The 18,573-nt window shown below is 40.3% G+C and overlaps 3 protein-coding genes across 4 annotated transcripts; all 3 read right to left on the bottom strand.

Annotated features, from left to right (window-relative positions):
* Window positions 1–422: 422 nt before the first annotated feature.
* On the bottom strand, window positions 423–11,492 carry LOC6559612 (ras-related protein Rab-32). 2 transcript variants are annotated; one of them, XM_032734402.1, is made up of 4 exons: window positions 2,627–4,493; window positions 1,587–1,982; window positions 1,382–1,525; window positions 423–1,222 (listed from the first exon to the last, which is right to left on the bottom strand). In XM_032734402.1, the coding sequence occupies exons 1-4, from the start codon at window positions 4,277–4,279 to the stop codon at window positions 1,112–1,114; spliced, it is 2,304 nt and encodes a 767-aa protein (XP_032590293.1). In that variant the 5' UTR covers window positions 4,280–4,493; the 3' UTR covers window positions 423–1,111. The 2 variants fall into 2 exon arrangements, with proteins under 2 accessions (XP_032590293.1, XP_032590294.1); XM_032734403.1 differs by lacking the exon at window positions 2,627–4,493 and adding an exon at window positions 10,142–11,492 and having other exon boundaries at window positions 425–1,222.
* On the bottom strand, window positions 4,690–5,739 carry LOC122322877. The gene is made up of 2 exons (XM_043216418.1): window positions 5,257–5,739; window positions 4,690–5,020 (listed from the first exon to the last, which is right to left on the bottom strand). The coding sequence occupies exons 1-2, from the start codon at window positions 5,571–5,573 to the stop codon at window positions 4,747–4,749; spliced, it is 591 nt and encodes a 196-aa protein (XP_043072353.1). The 5' UTR covers window positions 5,574–5,739; the 3' UTR covers window positions 4,690–4,746.
* Window positions 11,493–11,796: 304 nt separating the features above from the next.
* Window positions 11,797–18,325, bottom strand: LOC6559803 (mitochondrial folate transporter/carrier). The gene is made up of 5 exons (XM_032734534.2): window positions 17,387–18,325; window positions 14,170–14,323; window positions 13,751–14,105; window positions 13,360–13,505; window positions 11,797–12,358 (listed from the first exon to the last, which is right to left on the bottom strand). The coding sequence occupies exons 1-5, from the start codon at window positions 17,535–17,537 to the stop codon at window positions 12,181–12,183; spliced, it is 984 nt and encodes a 327-aa protein (XP_032590425.1). The 5' UTR covers window positions 17,538–18,325; the 3' UTR covers window positions 11,797–12,180.
* Between the last annotated feature and the right edge of the window lie 248 nt (window positions 18,326–18,573).

Consider the following 18,573-nt stretch of genomic DNA (forward strand, 5'->3'; position numbering starts at 1 on the left):
GAAAAGTATATCAGGGCTGCAGCTTAGTCACATTCAATTACCTAACGATGACTCATTATGAAGAGTCACGCCATAAAAAGTAGTACATCAGAGTACAAATTTTATTAAACATACGTATGGATAATATATTGCAAAGGAAAGAATTTTCTTTAGCATTTCAATGTAAATAAATTCCATTGATGAGTCCCATTCATTTTCGTATTAATCGCTGAGCAAAAGCAGGGCTACTAAAATACATATCGATAACACATTTCAATCAATTGAGTCGATAACACCCCGTAAAAATGAACCCGCAATTTTAACTAGTTTAAAGTCCAATACTTCATTTATATACATACTGCGCAAATAAAAATGGTAATAAATAATTATGCAATTGGACATTTTTGCACAATTCAGAGTTGCATTTGCAATATTGTATCACATTTAGTTGCGTATTTATTTGTTTACTTCACAAGCAAGAAAACGACATTTCGTTGGCTTAACTACAATTAAAAAGTTTATTTGATTGCGTGCAGATATATAAATTTCTTTCTGCTGTAATCTGTGTGTGTTGCATATAACGTATTTTTATCTAAATGCAAATAAAGATGGCAGAGTTTATGTATTAATGTATGAATTATTGTAATGTGTGTACCGTACGTATAAAAATTCAAGATAAAAATCTCAGTAACGAAAGCAAAACAAATAAGAAATAAACAAGAGGACGACTTGATTCGTATTTTACACAAATGTATAATGATGCTGCATTATCTCAGGCACTAAGCTCCAGCAGATAAATGCATATGTATGTAAATGTATGTATGTATCTGTCGTGATAAAGTAATATAGATAAGTTATGGGCACGCACTGCTCCTGGTAAAAGTTATACGGCCAGGTGTTGGCATATCTCACACGTAGTGATTTTAGATGATGAAGATGTTGATAAGCATGACGCTAAGTCTTAGACACACTTTACAAAAGATCCTAAGCATATTTATAGTTATCTTCTTTTTTTTATCAACAATCATGGAACAGATCTACTATATAAGAATCTCAGACTTTGGTGTGTGTGTGTGTGTAAAGCCCAATAGATTGTAATGTTGCTTTTCTTCCTGGGTTTTTTTTTGCCAGGTCAGCAGGAGCACTTGCTCTTTGAATCCGCACTCGCATCTGCAGCACTGCTCAGATTGAATTTCTCAGCATCGTTCGCATCGGCAGTTATCAGCTTGTCATTGATGAGTATCTAAAGAGGGGAATACAATAGAAGTGTATATATTAGATAAGCTGAAATATTGAATTACAGTTGATGCTTCAATCATTACAATTACTCAATTCTTGCTTTGAATATTTAAAAATTGAAATTTCTTCAGCTCCACTTTTAACTGGAAGATTATTCACTCACTTTATTCACCAAGGCACGTGCTGCTTCGTCGATGTTGATGTTCTCCTTGGCAGAGGTTTCAAACCAGCCAGCGAATCCATTCTCCCGCACATACTCATCCATGCGTTCCGGCTGCGTCACAATGCCCTGTTTCTCCTGATCGCACTGCAAATGCCAGAAGCATATATAGAAAATATCCCGTTAATAATGAAAACATCAAACCCACCTTATTGGCAAGCAGTATGCAGGGTATGGGACTGCCATCGGGCAGCTGAACCTTCGAGTCCAGATCCTCCTTCCACTTGCTGACGCAATCAAACGTGCCACTCCTTGTCACATCAAAGACAATGAAGGCACCAACGGCTTCCTTGTAGTAGACCCGGGTCATATTGCCAAATCGCTCCTGTCCGGCAATATCCCAGAGCTGCAGGCGCACTATCGTATTTGTATCCCAGTGCAGCACCTTCAATGCAAAGTCGACACCAATGGTGGCACGATAGTTCTGGCTGAAAAACTGATGAACATAGCGCTTGATGAAGGACGTTTTGCCTGTGCCCAGTTCACCGATGACTAGAATCTTGTACAGATGTTCCCGTTTCTCGCTGCTGGGCGCCATGATGGTCTGCAAATAATCAGAGAACAACTGTTTGTGAACAACATATTCGACTAGTTGAATGACACGACTCTCAGAGCTGTCCCCTTATGTCGAGCAGCCAAAAAAGCTATCTTTACAGCTTAAAAAGAAATAATAATTCTGGTGTTGACAAGCTGAAAATCTTGACTGTGATTTGCTTGCTTAGATCTCTTATTTGTGGAAAATATGTACATAATAGTAGTTGCTTGTGTCGAAGTATATATATATATATATATATATATATAATTGTATTTTAAATTCTGAGCTGATAAAATTTCACTACGTAAACTTTACTTAAATCTTCAATATTTACTATTTTAAAATAATAAATGATCATTTCAAATTATTATGTTTGCATAAAAATAAAGAATTTTTTTGATAAAAAAAAAGCTAGATTTGATGGAGAAAAAATATAAATCAGAACTGACAACACTGAATGGCTGTTAAAAGGGCACAAGGGGAATGGGAGGGGGCTGGGTGCCGGGGGAGACCAAGCACTAGACGAGGGCAATGGTTTTGCGACATTTGTACGGCTTCTTCACAGCTAAATTGACGGGTTAAATGCAAATGGGAACACAACGGCGACGACGACGACGACGGTGGCGATGGTGGTGATGACGGCGACAGCTTACCGGTTCCATTTCCTGCTCCATGGTCAGATCACCAAAGGCTGGCATGGGCTTGGCCTCGCCAACGTCCTTCTCCGAATCGGCGTCGACCTCGATGGAGTCCCCGGCGCGCACCGACTGATAATGTAGCGTCTCCCGTCTGCCCTCGATGCTGTCGTGATCGCTCACGGCAACCTTCGGCTGCTGGGCAAAGGTGTGGCGACGCAAGCTCGAATCACTGAGCTCCTCGCTGGAGCTGGGCTGCTGTGTGGCGGCGGCAAGCAGGGCGGCCTCATAGGTATCGACGTCTGCAGCTGGGCCACGCACAGCGCTGCCAACCTCGAAGCGCACCACTGGCTGGGCGCCGGCACTCTCTGCTAGTGAAACGGCGTCCGTTTGCTCCTCCACGTCGCTTAGACTCACTACCACTATTGTGGAGGTCTTGCCTGCTGCTGCCGCTGGCTGTGGTGGTGGTGGCGGTGGTGGATGTACTGGCGGCGTCTCTAGCGCCGGCACAGGAGATGCTGGAGCGGCCGTTGTGCCGGTGTTGCTGCTATTGCTGAGGGAACGGTGCTTTACACGATGTCCGCGCTGCTGTTGCTGCTGCAGCAAATCTCGCTCCTTGCGACTGGGCACGTTGCTGCTGCTGGTGGCGGTGGTATTAGTGGTGCTAGTGTTGCTCGACTTGCGCACTGCTCCGCTGCTGCTGGCCAACTGATTTGCATTGGCGCGACTCGGCTTGGCGGGTGCTCGCTCGCGTGGCGGTGTATCTCGTTTGCTCTCAGTGATAACGATTTTCTCCGGTTCGGCTTGTGTCTTTGGCTGCTTCTGCTTCGGCTTCTTGCTGGGCTCTTTGGCCAGCTTGGCCACAATTAGTTTGGTGGTGCGGCGACTGCTGCTGCTGCTGCTCGTCGTTGTGTCTTCTTTGGATGTTGTTGTTGTCAGCGTTGTCGTTGTGCTTGTTGATTTTCCAGTTGCTGCTGTTGCTGTTGCAGTTGCAGTTGCAGCTGTTGCTGCTGTTGCAGTTGCAGTTGTTGCTGCTGCTGCTGTTGTTGTTGGTGTTGTCGGTGGTGTCGGTGTCAGGTAATCCGTTTCGCTGTTGTGGCTTTTGCTTTTACTGCGTTTGGCCGCTTTGCCTTTGGCTGGCAGCGGCTCGACTTTCTTGCCACTGATGGTTATTTTGAGAGTGTTGCTGCTGCTGCTTGTAGGCGTTGCCGTCGCTGTCCGTTCTCTGCTGCTGCTGCTCCTCAAGCTAATCTCATCGCTGGTCGCTAAGCTGTGCGGTCGCACTTTCGCTTTGGACTTGAGCCCACCCAACAGCAGGCGGCGTGTGAGGCTCCGTTTCTTCTTGGGGACACCACCCCCAGCACTATCGATGCTCTGATCCTCTTCGGCGCCAGTTATCAACGCCAGCTGCTCCTCACTTCTCGTCCTTGATGCCTGGGGCAGCTCTTTGGGCTTTTTGCTCTTCGACTTGGACAGGCTGCGAAAGGCGGCGGAGAAGCGTGAACGTGTCTTTAATTTTGACTGCGGCACTTCCTCATCTAACTTTTCCTCCAGCTCCGGCTGCTGATCCTCTTCATCAACTGTTGCTGCTGTTGCTGATGCTGCTGCTTCTTCGTCTTGCTCTGCTTTAGTCGATTGGCTGTTGCTCGCTTTGTTGTCAGCGTTTTGCATATTATAAGGCACTTGTCGCGTAGGGTTCGGTCGGGGGATAGGAAAATGAAATAGGGTCGTAAATACTACACTTGTTATCTAACAATTCTGTCGTTCGGTTTCGGTGGGTTTCAGCAAGGGATGCAGGACATCCCTTCTAGCTTGAACTGTTGCCTCTCTTTAGTTTTTCTGGTAACAGCAAACGTGGCAACCGCAACGAACTCGAAACAAATGCAAACTGAAATTCGAATAGCTGCCAACTGGGTTTATATAAATTTGTGCAATGCCGCCACCCCCTCAACCAGCTCCCCTTGTGGTGAACCCGCCCAAAATGGTTTTACATTACACTACACAAACACACACACACACACATACACACAAGCACAGGCACAATGACCAAGTCAATCAGTTTTTGGCGCACTTACCAACACTGTGCACTGGAGCCGCTGCTGTTGAATGTGCCAGCCCAATCCCAAGACGGCTGCTTATCAATCGTTTGCGGCACAAAGCCAGCGCCTGTCTGCAGCGATCTTGGCCAGCAGAAGCATCAGCAGCAGCTGCATAATGAATGCGCCTGTTGCAGCCAGCAGCACATGACGTACTTGCTCCCCAATTGCACAGCCGATTGTCATTCGGCTCAAGGCCGTGCAATTGATCTGACATGAGCAGCAACAGTGACGATCATCTAAAACGGGCCAATGAGGCGTGAGGGCTAAGCAACTGTGCCACAGTGAACCCTCGAGACTAACAACTTGCTGGAGACTAGAATTGCTTTGGCTTAGTAATTTATATTGAAATAGTAATGGTTATAATTATTGCAATCACTACCAAAAGCGAAGTAATCCAATAATTAATTATTTTCATTTTACTTTTAATTTAATCTATTTCTACTTTTTGTAGTTTTTTGTGTCAACTGACTTTGATAAATATATAAATAAGCGAGTTATCACTGTAGAGTAGCCTTCAATGAGGCAACAAACTGACTGACTGTGGCTGACCTGTGTGGATTGGCTTCCAAAAACTCAGTGAGGCAGCAAAAATGCAAGACACGCACTTCGCTGGCTTCCTTTTCGAGCTGAGGATTCGCGTCAAAGAGTCGCTCAAGAATCGCATCGTTAATGTGGGCGGTGGATGCATGGCTGGGTTGTGTTTGGTGGGTTTGGTTCGGTTCGGTGCCACAGATTTGCCAGCATATGTATGTGAGCATATATAGAATTACGCTTATTACAAAACGTGGTAAGCCACAATAAAGACATATCGCGTATATACAATTACTCGCAGCGGAATATGGAATACTAGTGCGCTTAGAGAGCATGCGGAAGCTATAGCACCAGTTTTAGATGTAGATGTATATATATATATATATACTCGTAGTTGTCTGAGGTCATTTCGAATCTCACGTAATCCAATGCAGCTACGCTCAATTTAGAGCTGTCTAAATACAACCAGATTCTATATTCTCATAGGTGTATCAAAATCAAACAATGCACGCTTAGATTTTGCGGTTCTCACAGTCAGATGACTGTCTGTCAGTACATATGACTAGATCAAGTGCTATCTGTATATGTTTCACATTTGCAATGCTTCCTCATTAAAAGTGAAATGCGTGAAAAACACAACAACTTTTCTCTTCACACTCCATTTGCATAATCGGTTCACTCAGCGCACATATGCGTAATGTGCTCCAATTTGTGAAAACTCCTTATGCAGAACGCAACTTGAGACGAGTCGAGACGAGATGAAAGATAAATGGAATATAGACTTGTTGTTTTAACCAAGAATACAGTTTTGTCATCAGCATACCCTGTAATAAATAAATCTTAAATGTAGGCTTTACTCTTTTGAGTAGGCTTAAGGGGGATTGCAAGTATGGATGAGGGATAGAGTAAGTAAAGTAGAAAGAGACAGGTCATTTGTAAGAGGGAGAGGAAGTTAGTGCGGTAAAGACAGTCAAAAAGGCAGATTCGTAGTGAGAGAGATCGCATAAGATAAAGTGAAGGAGAGAGAGAAAGAGACAGAGAGAGGGAGATACAGATTGTGTGAAAAAGAAACAGAGGAAGAATGTTGATAAATTAAAGATAGCGGGATACAGAGAATTATTTATAAGGAGATCAGGATTAATAGCGAGATAGGGAGAGAGTTTAAAAGACAAAGCCAGTCGTGTGAGATAAAGATAGAGAGAAAGAAACAGAGAGAGGAGGGAATGGAAATCTACCTATAGAAAAAAAAACGTAAATTGAAATTTGCATTCAAGCAATTGGTTCTATTAAAAAGTTATTCCAAAGGAACCAGTCACATTTCTCCGGTGAATCTTTTCTCCCTTAATTTCAGCTTCATTGACAATCTCATTGTCAATTGACATCTCAACTCGATTGTTGTAAATAAATAGAACAAAATGTTAAAACCTGATTTACGATCGGTATAAATCAATTTATCTTTACAATTTGGTGTCTCAAGCATTCATTATTTTTGTGGCAGTCCGGTTGATGACTACCAAGCTAACCTTTAAAGTTGTAAATAATTTCTGACAAAGTTTGCCATCCCTTTGATTAACAAGTTCAGTTTGCTCTTTAAAAAGGTTTCAAAGAAATTCCAGAGACATCTTCATTTTCACCTGTTTCACATTTAAATACCACAGTTTTACGACCAAAGGCCATTAAAAAGCAAACCATTAGAAATTCACTTTCTGTGCTAAGCGGAAATTCTTTTGTGCTGGGAAAATGTTTGCACGCAATCGGCAATAAAAGGGAGAGAGCCTGCAGTCCTGGCAAAGGATACACAGTGGCATGCGAAGCATTTTACTCAAGCGCTGCAATTACCAACGACCCCAAATCCCAATAACAAAAGCCCCACGGATACGCCGGGCGTCGATGTATATCGCTGAAAGTGGAGCAGACAAACATAGCATTAGATACATATATGGAATACTGCTAGCAAGTCTCGCACAGGTCACGATTTGAAGTTGAACTAAAACATGTGTTTGGCTCTTTTGCCAAAGTTCGAGTAAACCACCAGTCGAAAACAATCTGTGGCATCTCCTTTTCTGCTCCGTCTCCCTCCCGGACAGAAATCGCGAACACATATTTTGACAGCTGCTTGCATGCTGCACGGCAGCTTGTGGGCGTTAGAGCGTAACAATAATAATAGGGGGCGTGGTTATGCAACTTCAAATTAAGGTATACACGCCCCAACAAATTTCGGCTACCTTGCTTAGAGGGAAAAGGGTTTCTTGTTACGTTTTCCGTTTTCTGTTGTTTCTGTTGTGCTGCACGTGGCCCATGAGTGTATGCAACGGTTTTGCTTGTGGCGCCATAAATATGCAATGCTTAACGCCCACCCAAACCACCCACTCTCTCCCTCTCTCTCTCTGTGAAAATCAGCAATTATTTCGCTTTTTAATGGATGAAAGCAAGCTTAAATTTGTGGAGAAAACTTGATTCGCTTTGTTTGATCATTTCCCAGTAATGAACTTGAGCAACGCCATGGAAATGTAAATTATATATATTCTAAATCTGCGAAGTAAGGAGATTTATTGAACATCAGCAGATAACATTTATAAGCTGAGGCCTTTGGATATGCTTCACAATAAAAAAAGCAACAGTATAAAAAGGAAAACAAATGTAAATTGTTTTTAGTAAAATTTGCAAAAATTGTAGTCTGAATTTTAAGAATGGAAAGCGTGGAAAATGTATAGTTTATGATGTAAGGTTGAACGTATGTACAAAAATAAACTTTCTACAGTTTGTTTTTTTTTTCATGTATGTTTGGTCGAAATGTGACCTTGCCAGTGGTTGGCATTATGTGTGCTGCTCATGTGGATGGATAATAAATAATGCAGATATTGAATATGCAATCGAGTGAGTTGCAAGCTGCACCTTGCGTGCTGTTCATTTCAATGTGCCCGCATTTGAATGTTGATTGTTATTGCATTATCAGCTGCAGCCCGGCACCAGTAATTAACATTTGAAATGCAATCACAGCTACAATAAAAAAAACAGCAGCAGCAACAACAACAACAACAAACGGGACAACAAAGTGCATTGGCTTGTTGGAGTCGGGAAGCTGGCAACGATGCGCAAAACTGGACTGGCAGATTGTACGAGAAATATGAAAACCAAAAATAGGAATTTGTATACTGATTCCATATTCCAATGATTGCTCAATGAATTTTACTGGCCCTGGTATCGCAAACTTGATACTCTGCCAACGGTATCTTATCTCAATGTCGAGTCATCGGAGCAAAAAGAATCAAAAGTATCAAAATGATTAGATTGTTTTTCAGCCAGAAACGCAAAAAATGCAGTGAGTGATAAATGAAACCCGTTCGCTAAAATTGATTCACGCCAAAAATGTTAAACAATTTATAATTGTTAGTCTTTAATTAAGACAAGGGACAGCTCCCCTCGTCCACACACTTTCGCTTTGCGTACAAAATAATTGACCCCAAAACGTGACGTGAAACGTTGTGAAAACGATAGCAAAGTGGACACAGTTGGGCTGGCTGCCCAAGTTAGTTCCCATAATACGTACAACAAAGCATATCTTTTACTAGCAATCGCTTAAGTATTGCCCGGACACACCCACACACACACACACATTAGCGAAGCAGCCAATTTGTCGGGCAACCAACCTCGACCGGCTTGTGCCCATAAGTATCTACGTATGTACATATATCTATATACATCTATATATATATATATATATTTACTATAGCATAGCGAGTATCGAGAGTGAAATTCCATTGCCCATAACACGTGCCTCTGTGCTCTCTGTCCGTCCGGGCATCTGTCTTTGGTTTTATGGTTGTGTTTATTTGGCCTTAAGTGAGGCAACAATTCAGTTTTCATTTCCTCTTAATACCAGTGGAAATTGTTGTGACATAAGCTTGAAAAGTTTCCCCACATGATTTTGAATATACAAACAAGACAAATCCCGCTTAATATTCAATAGGTTTATAGTTTAATTAGATTTACGTTTAATATATGCATTGGATTTTCTCAGCACTCAATTGCAAAAGCTACCAGTTCTCGCGAACTTCACAGAAACACATTTTTATTGCAGCTGTGCCAATTCTAATTTTCAGTTGTTCAGCTTTAAATCCTATCAGGTTTTTTTTGCTTTTTTTTTGCAAAGCTGACCGTGATTTGAATTTATTGATTGTTATTCAAGACAACTTTTGAATAGTTAACTACAAACAACAAAAACCACATATGACAAATACTGTCACAATTGTCTTGTACTTGTGGGTTGGGGGAGGGTAGCTTAAGGCATTTTATTGATGCAACAACAACAATAACAACAAGGCAAAAACAAACAAACAAACAACTGACTGACAGCTTTTCATGCGTATTATTGCAAAACTTGGATAATACCAGCGAAATGTATTTATTTCTTTAATTTTTGTTCACATAATTCGAGGGTGATTTGCTACTTTTATATGTGTCTATAAAATTGTGAACTAAATGATTTTATAGTACAATTTACATTCTTAATACGAACGAATCTCAAAAACAAGAGTTATCAAACTAAAGCTTAGATAAAGTGAAACTTTGTTCGAAAAAGTATTACTTTCGTTATGCCAAGCACATATTTTCTCATATTTTAATGTGTATTTACTTTTTTGTTTACCTATATCTGATTTCTCTGTTTTGTTTGCTTTCCTGTTATCTACTTTGGGATTATCTTCGTGTTCCCTTAGCACAATTCTGTTTGTTTCACATTTGGTGTGTTCATAATATATGTCAAGATTATTAACAACAATCATATTTAAAATGCAATTATTAGTTTAATAATATATTTTCTCATCTATTTCAGCTACAGAGTGAAATGCACTCACTCAAGCATTATGCGCAGGAATTGCAGTTTCAGTTTCAGATCACTCACCCCATTATATAGATAGCCGTTATTCCGATTGATATCCATGCCGGGCCTTTCCGCTGGCATCCTAACTTCCAATGTGCTGAGCGCCTCAACGGCGCTGAGATCAATTTGAGGCTGCCGCTTCACGTAAGCTGGATTCGCGCTGCGTAGTGAGAAATGGGAGCTGCTCAGCTGCTGTTCTACCTGCACGAGGCGCCTCGCAAATATGGGCGACACCTTGGCACTGAGCGTGCCCAGGGAGACGGTGCTCAGCGGTTGATGCGTATGTTCTACGGGCCACTTGTCGTCGAGCCGCTGATGCTTAATTATATGAGTGGAGGACCTGGACTTGGACTTGGATTTGGATTTGAGTGCAGGCGTGACAACGTTGAGTTCCTCCTGGGAGGAGTCGCAGAGATTGCGGCGTCCGGCTGAGGATGAGACAACGCTGCAGCGTATGGCACTGGTTGCCATGCAGTGGCGAATGACAGTTTTTTTTTGTAAGGGGGGGAAATGGGTTGTTGCTCTTTAGACTTTGACAAATTGCTGTGTTTGTATTTTATCACACTGTTTTTGCTGTCTCTGTGTGTTTGCTGCTGCTTCACTCAAGGTCATTCGCACGCGCTTTATCTACACGCATACACTCACTCCAAAGTATACATTTACATATATTTGCTTGGTGTTGATTGGGCAAGTGTTTTGTTTAATTTGTGTTTTATCATTTATTCAAATTACTTCTCTGCACTTCTAACGGCATTCAGCTCAACATGTGGTTTCCAAAATGTTCTCAATTGCTTCTCTTCACTCTCTCTCTCTCTCTCTTTCGCTTTCGCTTTGTCGTCTTTGTCTTTGTCTCAAACTGAAGCTGGCGCCCGTTGGTTAAACGGTAATTTGGATGGCTGCTTGCACTTGAACTTTTTCGTCGTCGTTTGACGCGCTTTTATCAAAAACAATTTAATTTATTTTTAAATGCAATATGGGTAAGGTTATCTCTGTCTTGGCTTGGCGCTTTCGACTGCACTTTATTTGCAAGTTTATTGAACTCGCGTTTTTGGTCAATTGCTGCACTTTTGACCAGCGCCAAATGTCAGGCGAAGGTAAACAATGGTAAACTGGTTTCTTCGCCAGAAGTGGAGCACATCTAAAAATTTGCTCAATAAAAGTCAATCGGTTGCATAAGCCTTTATTATCGTTAATTGTTTATATTTTGTTGTTTTTCCTTGGTATTAATTTCGTATCACAACAAATTAAGTTCACACACACGTACAAAAAACAGACACGTTAAAAAGACGCTCGATTCACTTTACATATTATACAGCAACAACCAAACACAACCGCAGCACGTCTGTTCACCGTTGCGTTCAATTGTGAACTGAACGAAAGCTTTCAAGAAAAGCACAACATATAACCGAAACGGTTATCCAAATAACCGTTTGGAAATCACGCGCCACTCAGCAAGCTTAAGCTCACTCTGTCCTACTGTAAGCTTTTTCACTGTTAATTTAAATTGTCGTTCAAAAAACATTAACTAATCCATATGAAACTTACCGTTATCACCGCAAGCAGGCAAGAAAGTATGCATTGAGAATGGGTAACTCTATGTACGGAAGGTGGCAGCCTTGATTCCAAATTCTATTTATATAGTTTAGATATTCACATATGCAGAAGAAAAGTCCGTATTAAATTGTGATGTTATAACATTTACTATATTATTAACAGCCATTTATAAAATGTGTTATACAAAATTATAATTAATGTTCCTTACTTAGTCTTATTAAAGCACGACTCTCACTGGCATTTTGGTAAAGATTTAAGGGATACATTGTGTACCCTTTCCTACAGAATTGTGTAAAATATTTTAATGTAACTCAATGCATTCTGCGTAGGAATATCGTTTCCACTATCGTAATATTCATGTACATTTCTAAAGACTTAAAGGCTTTACTTACTAAGTCAGGAATAGCACACACACAGTATTAGTAGTGAATTTTAGTAATTGACAGAATTATGATTACAAAATAATAATAAATAACAGCTAGCTGAAACGTTCAAGGATCAACACATTAGGATTCAGCTTCTGGATCTGCTTTGGTGACCTGCCTCTCTGCCGCTCTGCGTTTCCCCCGCGCCAGCATAAAATGTGATACGTTCTCATACACCAGGAACGTGATCATGCAAGCAGGCACCACGCGTATCAGGTTCGCCTTGAGACCCTTGTAGAAGCCGGCAGCGCCCTCGTATCTGTAACGAGAAGAGCAATTGCGTGTTGAAGTAGGCGTGGTGATTAAGAGGAAAACAGTGTCTCTGCTGGCACTGGTTAGCTACTTACAGTTAACCGACCCGAGAGTTTAAGCTTAGCAAAGAGATTCTGCACAATTAGCGATCTTAGTTAGCTACTTACTACGGCTGATGAGCGAGTTGTTGTTCGAGTGCGAGGCGAAAGCGGCCTTTGGCGAAATGAAAAAGACTCGTGTTGAGGAAAACTTGGAAACTCTCGTTGGGTTTCATTTCAATTTTAATGTGTATGTACTTTTTTCTTTTCTTTTCTTTTTATCTTGTTTACCTAGATTTGTTATCTTTGTTTAGTTTGTTTTCTTTTCTTTTTATCTTTTTTTCGATTATCTTCGTGTGTTCTTGTTTTGTTCACAATGCTTGTTTTTTCACATTTTTAAGTGTAATTCTTATGTGCTCATAGTAAATGTCAAGATTTGCAAAATTATGAAGAATCTTTTTGCTAAAGCGAAAACTATGCATAACTACAATCATATTTACAATGCGGTTATTGAATAAATAATTTAACTAAACTATAAACTATGTGCAAATTGTTGAAATTTGATTTCACAACACAATTACTTTTCAAGTTTCTTTAAATAATATATAAAGATAGCAGTTACAAGTCCTAGCTATGGAATTAACTTAAATTTTAGATTTGACTTATTGTACTTAAATTGAAATCATACAAATAATACAAATATATATGATCCGCTTGTCATTTAACTGCACTGTTCTAAAGGAAACTTAAGACAGATATTTATGTGCATATGTTTATACATTATTATATATGCAGTGCTAATGAAGATTCTAATTTGTAGTGTAGAGTGTAGTGTGTAGTGTAGTGGTTAATACTCTAGGCGCCTTAGCTGGTCAGCTTCTCCCAAATGAGCATGACCATGCAAATGTTGGGCGTTACGTGGACCAAGTACGGCACGAGTCCCTTATAGAAACCACGCATGCGTTCGTACCTCCAAGTCTGTTTGATGCAGTCCCAGGTGCCGCTATACCGATGATGATGATCCTGCAGACGTGCACGCACCACCTGATATGGATAGGTTGCCGCCGCGGCAATCAGTTTCGACATGGCAGCAAATGCCAAATATTCGCTGGTCGCCTGTTGTCATGGGATAAGCAGAAAGTGGGCAAAGTTTAGTCAAATATATATCGAGAGCGAGGCCATTAAATTTTTGGCTGTTGAACAGCTGCCAAAAAACACAACTGGCGTCATCATATACATATATCTATATAGATATATATATATATAATGATATATGCATATGGGAACGTATGCCAGCCGCGTTTCGGTCATGTGATGTTAAACAGCTCATTAATGTCATTCACATGATTATATATACACACCAGTTTGGTATCGATGGGCAGCTTGCGGTACTCGTTGTAGGCGTTCTTCATCTCCTCGTAGGTCATGAACTGAATGGCGCCATGCGACACGCCCAGCATGCCGGGCACAAAGCCTCTGTAGAGACCACGCACACCCTCCGTTTTGTAGATCTCGGCGAGGGCATGCACCATGCCACGGTATTCGGCGCTGCTTGCCGCATCGCACTGCAGACAGAGACGCGTTTTGACCACCCAAATGGGATTCGTTAGGAGGAGCGTAAGAGCGCCTGATTCGGCAGCGGCCAGCATGTGCATGGTGGGACCCAGCGGCATCGTTGTATTGCCATCCTGAATGAATGTCTTGATGGTGTTGTAGCTAAGTGGGATAAACGATAGGCGTTAATCGAAGTCAAGCGTCCATTCAATTTAAGTTAACTTACAACATGAAGTAGAGGCCCCACGAGGAGCCGGAGCCCCAGACATTTGGAGTGACGCCCTTGTAGAGACCACGGAAACCTTCCTGCCGGAATATGGTGGTGAATGCGCTGCCCAATCCACGATACTGTGGCACAGTAGCCGTGCGGCCATCGTTAACTGCAGAAACCAAAGAAATCAAACAAAACTCGTAAGTGATACATGTTCTCTCATTTTTACAAGTGCTAACGCTAAAGACCCCCAGACTTTGGCCTTCAGCGAGGGACATACATATTTATAAAAGCTAAGACTTTGTCTCGAGTCAAGTGAAAACCAGTTGAATGTGAATTTGTTATTTTTTTTTCGGAGTATCTGAGACTGTACGCTAAATCAATTGTTTTTGTTGCGATTGTTGTTGTGGTTGTTGTTGTTGTTGTTGACAACAAGCCCTGGCTAATGGCCGACATAACAACAGCAACAATTTGTTTTCGCGGCCAACATGTAGATAGCGTTAATTGGTCGCAACGGCGGATGTGATAAGCGAGAACCCAGCAGAAAAAAGCAACGACATCGACTGCTGCTGCTACGGCTGCTGATCAGCAGAAGGCACAGGCCATTAGCACGCAGAGACTAATCTTTTGTCTATACTTATTCATAAATGTATTGCATATATATATAAGTAGGTGTGTGGAAAACAACAAATAGCTAATAAAATTTGGTATGACACTGCGAGACTTCTCGACAGATCTTCTGTCCTGACAACAAGCCACAAAAGGGGGCTCGTCGCTGTCTCTCGCTCTCCGGCTCTCCGTTAATCAGATCAGCAATAGTTTATTTTTAGCAAAACACGCGCACAACAACAGCAGTCGCCGCTGCTGACTCTTGTTTGACCTTGAGCAAGAACTCGAAATCGGTGCAAAGTACACGGCTCGTGTACACAAATCAAAAATGATAATAATTGTGATATAGTTTTATCTGCTTATTAGATAACATGTACACATAACTTAAAAAGGCAATAAATATCACCTTCCAGAAAAGAGACAAAGAACATCATAATTTGTGCAACAATTTTAATGTATAAGTGATATATTTCATAAATTACCACAAATCGTTTGTATTTATAGCAAACAGAAATATAACGTGAGAGATTTGATAATCATATTTTTATTTTTTCACACTAAACTTGAAACGTTCTCATTTATTAGCATGATATGAAATGATAATATATTTGCCCAATAAATTATGAATGTTCCAATAAACTTTGACTTCTACCCAACAACAGATGTGTAAATATATACACATGAAGAACAGCTGATTGCGGCCTTAGATCAGCAATAATTGTAAAGTATGTTTGCGAGCAATAAAAAGCAAACTAAATAAAACGATGACAGCTGCGCACTTGGCAACAACTGGAGTTTTATATTGGGAACCAGTTTGATATACATGAAGATACATACATACATATATAGACATATAAACTGACAGTTGCGACAGTTGCCGTTAAGCAAAACGCTCAATGTACAGTCACAACACACAACAGACAACACACAAGAAAAGACACACAACACGTTGCTCACGTGATGCCAAAAACAAAAAATAAAGATAAACAAGTTTCGGCCAGCAATTTAAAACGCTGACGTTCGCATTTGTTTTTCCCCCAGATAGATGCGTCATAAAATCGTATCGCATATTTATATATATATACATATAGATAAAGTTTATGCATGTTCTGGGCAATAGATGGCGTCAGTGTGTGCTGTGTTATTAAAGGAGCGGAGCTGCTGCTTCTTCACTTGTTTTGCACATTTTTCACATAAACAACCTAATTTGCTGTTATTGTTAGGGTTCTTTGATAAATATGCATATTCATACCAATCTGTACATATTTACACACTTTTCACAATTAAACTAAACAGTTAAAGCAAAATAACAAAACAAAGTTTAATTTCTTAAAGTAAACCTGTTGTTGTTTGTGTGGTTGATGTTATTGGAAAAATCTGAATCACGGAAATAATAATGTAGACCGATGCAGCGCACAAGTCTAAACGAGGACAACTATAAATGCACAAAAGTTGATACGAGACTCAATAAACACACATATGTATATAAATAGAGTACATATTCGCAACAAAACAACAGCTGACAATTATTGAATAATAAATGCAACAAACAATATCTGTTATTGCGAGCTGAACAATTATTGTGGAGCTTTGAACTGCACTATAAATCGATTACAAATAAATATATATATATATATCTGAATTGTATTCAAAAGTTGGGTCTTTAAAAACAATAAGAATTTTTGGGGGCGTGTGCTTTGCGCTAATTCTAGAATCGACTTGATTACTGCTCGCTATCAACTTATGAGCTTATCAGCGCTCATAATCAGGCACAAGTTTGCGAGTGTTTTAAAATTAAAATTGTTTTCGTGACTGTCAAAATACGCCAATGAATTAACGTCAGCCTGGCAACTCGAGGTGCAAATCATCAACAACAATAATAAATACTGTGTAAACATCATTATTTTAAGACTTCCACGTGCGGATTACTTTTTTGTAGTTGCAGTTGTTGTTGTAGTTTTTCCGCATACAATATTTCAATGGAAACTTTTGTGTGCGATAAGAGTCGAGGGAAATGCGAACGATAATTCAGACTGCAGCCAATTGCAGCGGAATACAAATACAGCCCAGACGCAATTGGCTCGCTGACTCAATCACGTGCCAGACAAAAGTCAGACAGTGCTACAAATCGCAGACTTTTTCGCTTCTTTCAAACTATTGAGTCTAATCTGAATGCTACAGGTCTTTTTTTATAGGTGAGCTACGTTGAGGTATCAGTTTTAATTTAATTTAATTGCTACAATCTGCAAGTGCAATTTAGCCACTGAAATTTCATTTTTTGTCTGGGTTTCTGGGACCATTTCGCATTTTATTATTTTTACCTTTTGTAATTTTTTGTGTCGACTGAAGTTTAGTTGACATTAAATAAACAATTTAAATATATAAAAACCAGCGAACTGTCAACAAAAAAAAATGCTAAGCAGCTGCTTAACAGCTACTTAACAGATGCCTTAACAGTCGACGCAGAACTATCATTACACCATGCCCTGATCTGACTGCGTATGCAGATTACTACAGTTAGAAACTAACAGATCGGGTTGTTTACATTTAAAATTCAACAGTTTACAGCTATGTGCAGCTGCTTACAGTGAATCTCGTGGTGTGCTTAATTTTCAGTACTCACCAGCAAAGCGAATTTTGATGAGATCCAATGGGTGCAGGATTAGCGTTGATGCAACGCCGCCGGAGACGCCGGCTACCAGATGCTCATATTTCAAATGAGCAAACACGTTGAATTTTGCGGGACTGCTGCTTGGTGCTGCGTTTGTATTCATTTTGTTGCTTGTGCTTCTTTTGACTTGCGATTAATTTTTATTTATTATTGTTACAACAACAATAATATTCTCTACTTTTGCTTGTGCGACTGGCAAATTGTACTATTTATATATTATATAATGTTTAAATATTTACAATCTTTGGCTGAGTTTGAGTTTGGCTCTGTTAACGGCAAATCAGAGAAACTCGTTGCACATGGCGGCTGTTGCTGCTCCTAAATTTGTCTTGTTGCTAGGCGCTGACTTTTTACTGTCGTTCTTTTCGCTGCTGCTGTTGCTGTTGTTGCTTCTGTTATTGCGTATACTTAAACATTTCTGCCTTTGTTTTGTTGCCGTGCACATATTTTCTCTTTGGCAAATTCGACAGTTCAATTCAATTCAGTTTTATTTGTTACTCTGCTCTTGCTTTTGCTTTAGCTTCGTTCATATATATGTATATATATATATTTATCAATCTTTTTTTTGGCTGATGAAATGTATTTCAATGTGAAGTGACGAACGAAATTGCTTCGTTTTCGTTAGACGATTATTTCAAAAATGACTTTGCACTCTGCCATTTGCTTATGTAACTCCAAATGCATTTCTTCTCTTGATGCTACAATACCAGATTTTGCTTCCTTGCTTGCTTGTATTATTTCACTATTGCAAAATACACGTTAAACCGATTAAATAATTCTGGACTTGTATTTTCTTGTAGCTTTTTGAATGCGCGTGCAAAACTTATATTCTGGCCCGCTCTTGTGGGGCTTGCCTTGCTTGCTCTGCTCAACCGAAAGACGAGGGAAACACGAATGATTCGCTCAACTGCCGATGTTGGGCTTTTGTAGTGGCGCAAACCGAACAACAAATAAGACAAGTGTGTAGTGTATCGATATATCGATAACTAAATTGCACCAGTAAGCTGTCAATCGTCTACGTAAAGGGCGAATGCCAATCAACAGGGTGGCTCAAGGAGTTTATAAGATTAAATGAAATGTTAACTGCTCTGAATAAATGGGGTGTTCAATATGAAATAATCGAAACACAGATAAAATTT

This window comes from Drosophila grimshawi, unplaced genomic scaffold (genome assembly GCF_018153295.1).
Source record: "Drosophila grimshawi isolate 15287-2541.00 unplaced genomic scaffold, ASM1815329v1 contig_1369, whole genome shotgun sequence".
NCBI lineage: Eukaryota > Metazoa > Arthropoda > Insecta > Diptera > Drosophilidae > Drosophila > Drosophila grimshawi.

Bases quoted from the DNA above. Each gene is read 5' to 3' on its own strand.
- LOC6559612 (XM_032734402.1), bottom strand. From the start codon at position 4,279: ATGCAAAACGCTGACAACAAAGCGAGCAACAGCCAATCGACTAAAGCA. The intron at 1,983-2,626 runs GTAAGCTGTCGC...GATTATTTGCAG, and splicing joins TGGAGCAGGAAATGGAACCG to ACCATCATGGCGCCCAGCAG. The intron at 1,223-1,381 runs GTGAGTGAATAA...TCCCCTCTTTAG, and splicing joins CACGTGCCTTGGTGAATAAA to ATACTCATCAATGACAAGCT.
- LOC122322877 (XM_043216418.1), bottom strand. From the start codon at position 5,573: ATGCTCTCTAAGCGCACTAGTATTCCATATTCCGCTGCGAGTAATTGT. The intron at 5,021-5,256 runs GTCAGCCACAGT...AAGCAATTCTAG, and splicing joins TTGGAAGCCAATCCACACAG to TCTCCAGCAAGTTGTTAGTC.
- LOC6559803 (XM_032734534.2), bottom strand. From the start codon at position 17,537: ATGAATACAAACGCAGCACCAAGCAGCAGTCCCGCAAAATTCAACGTG. The intron at 14,324-17,386 runs GTGAGTACTGAA...TGGTTTCTGCAG, and splicing joins CATCAAAATTCGCTTTGCTG to TTAACGATGGCCGCACGGCT. The intron at 12,359-13,359 runs GTACGAACGCAT...TTCTCGTTACAG, and splicing joins TGCATCAAACAGACTTGGAG to ATACGAGGGCGCTGCCGGCT.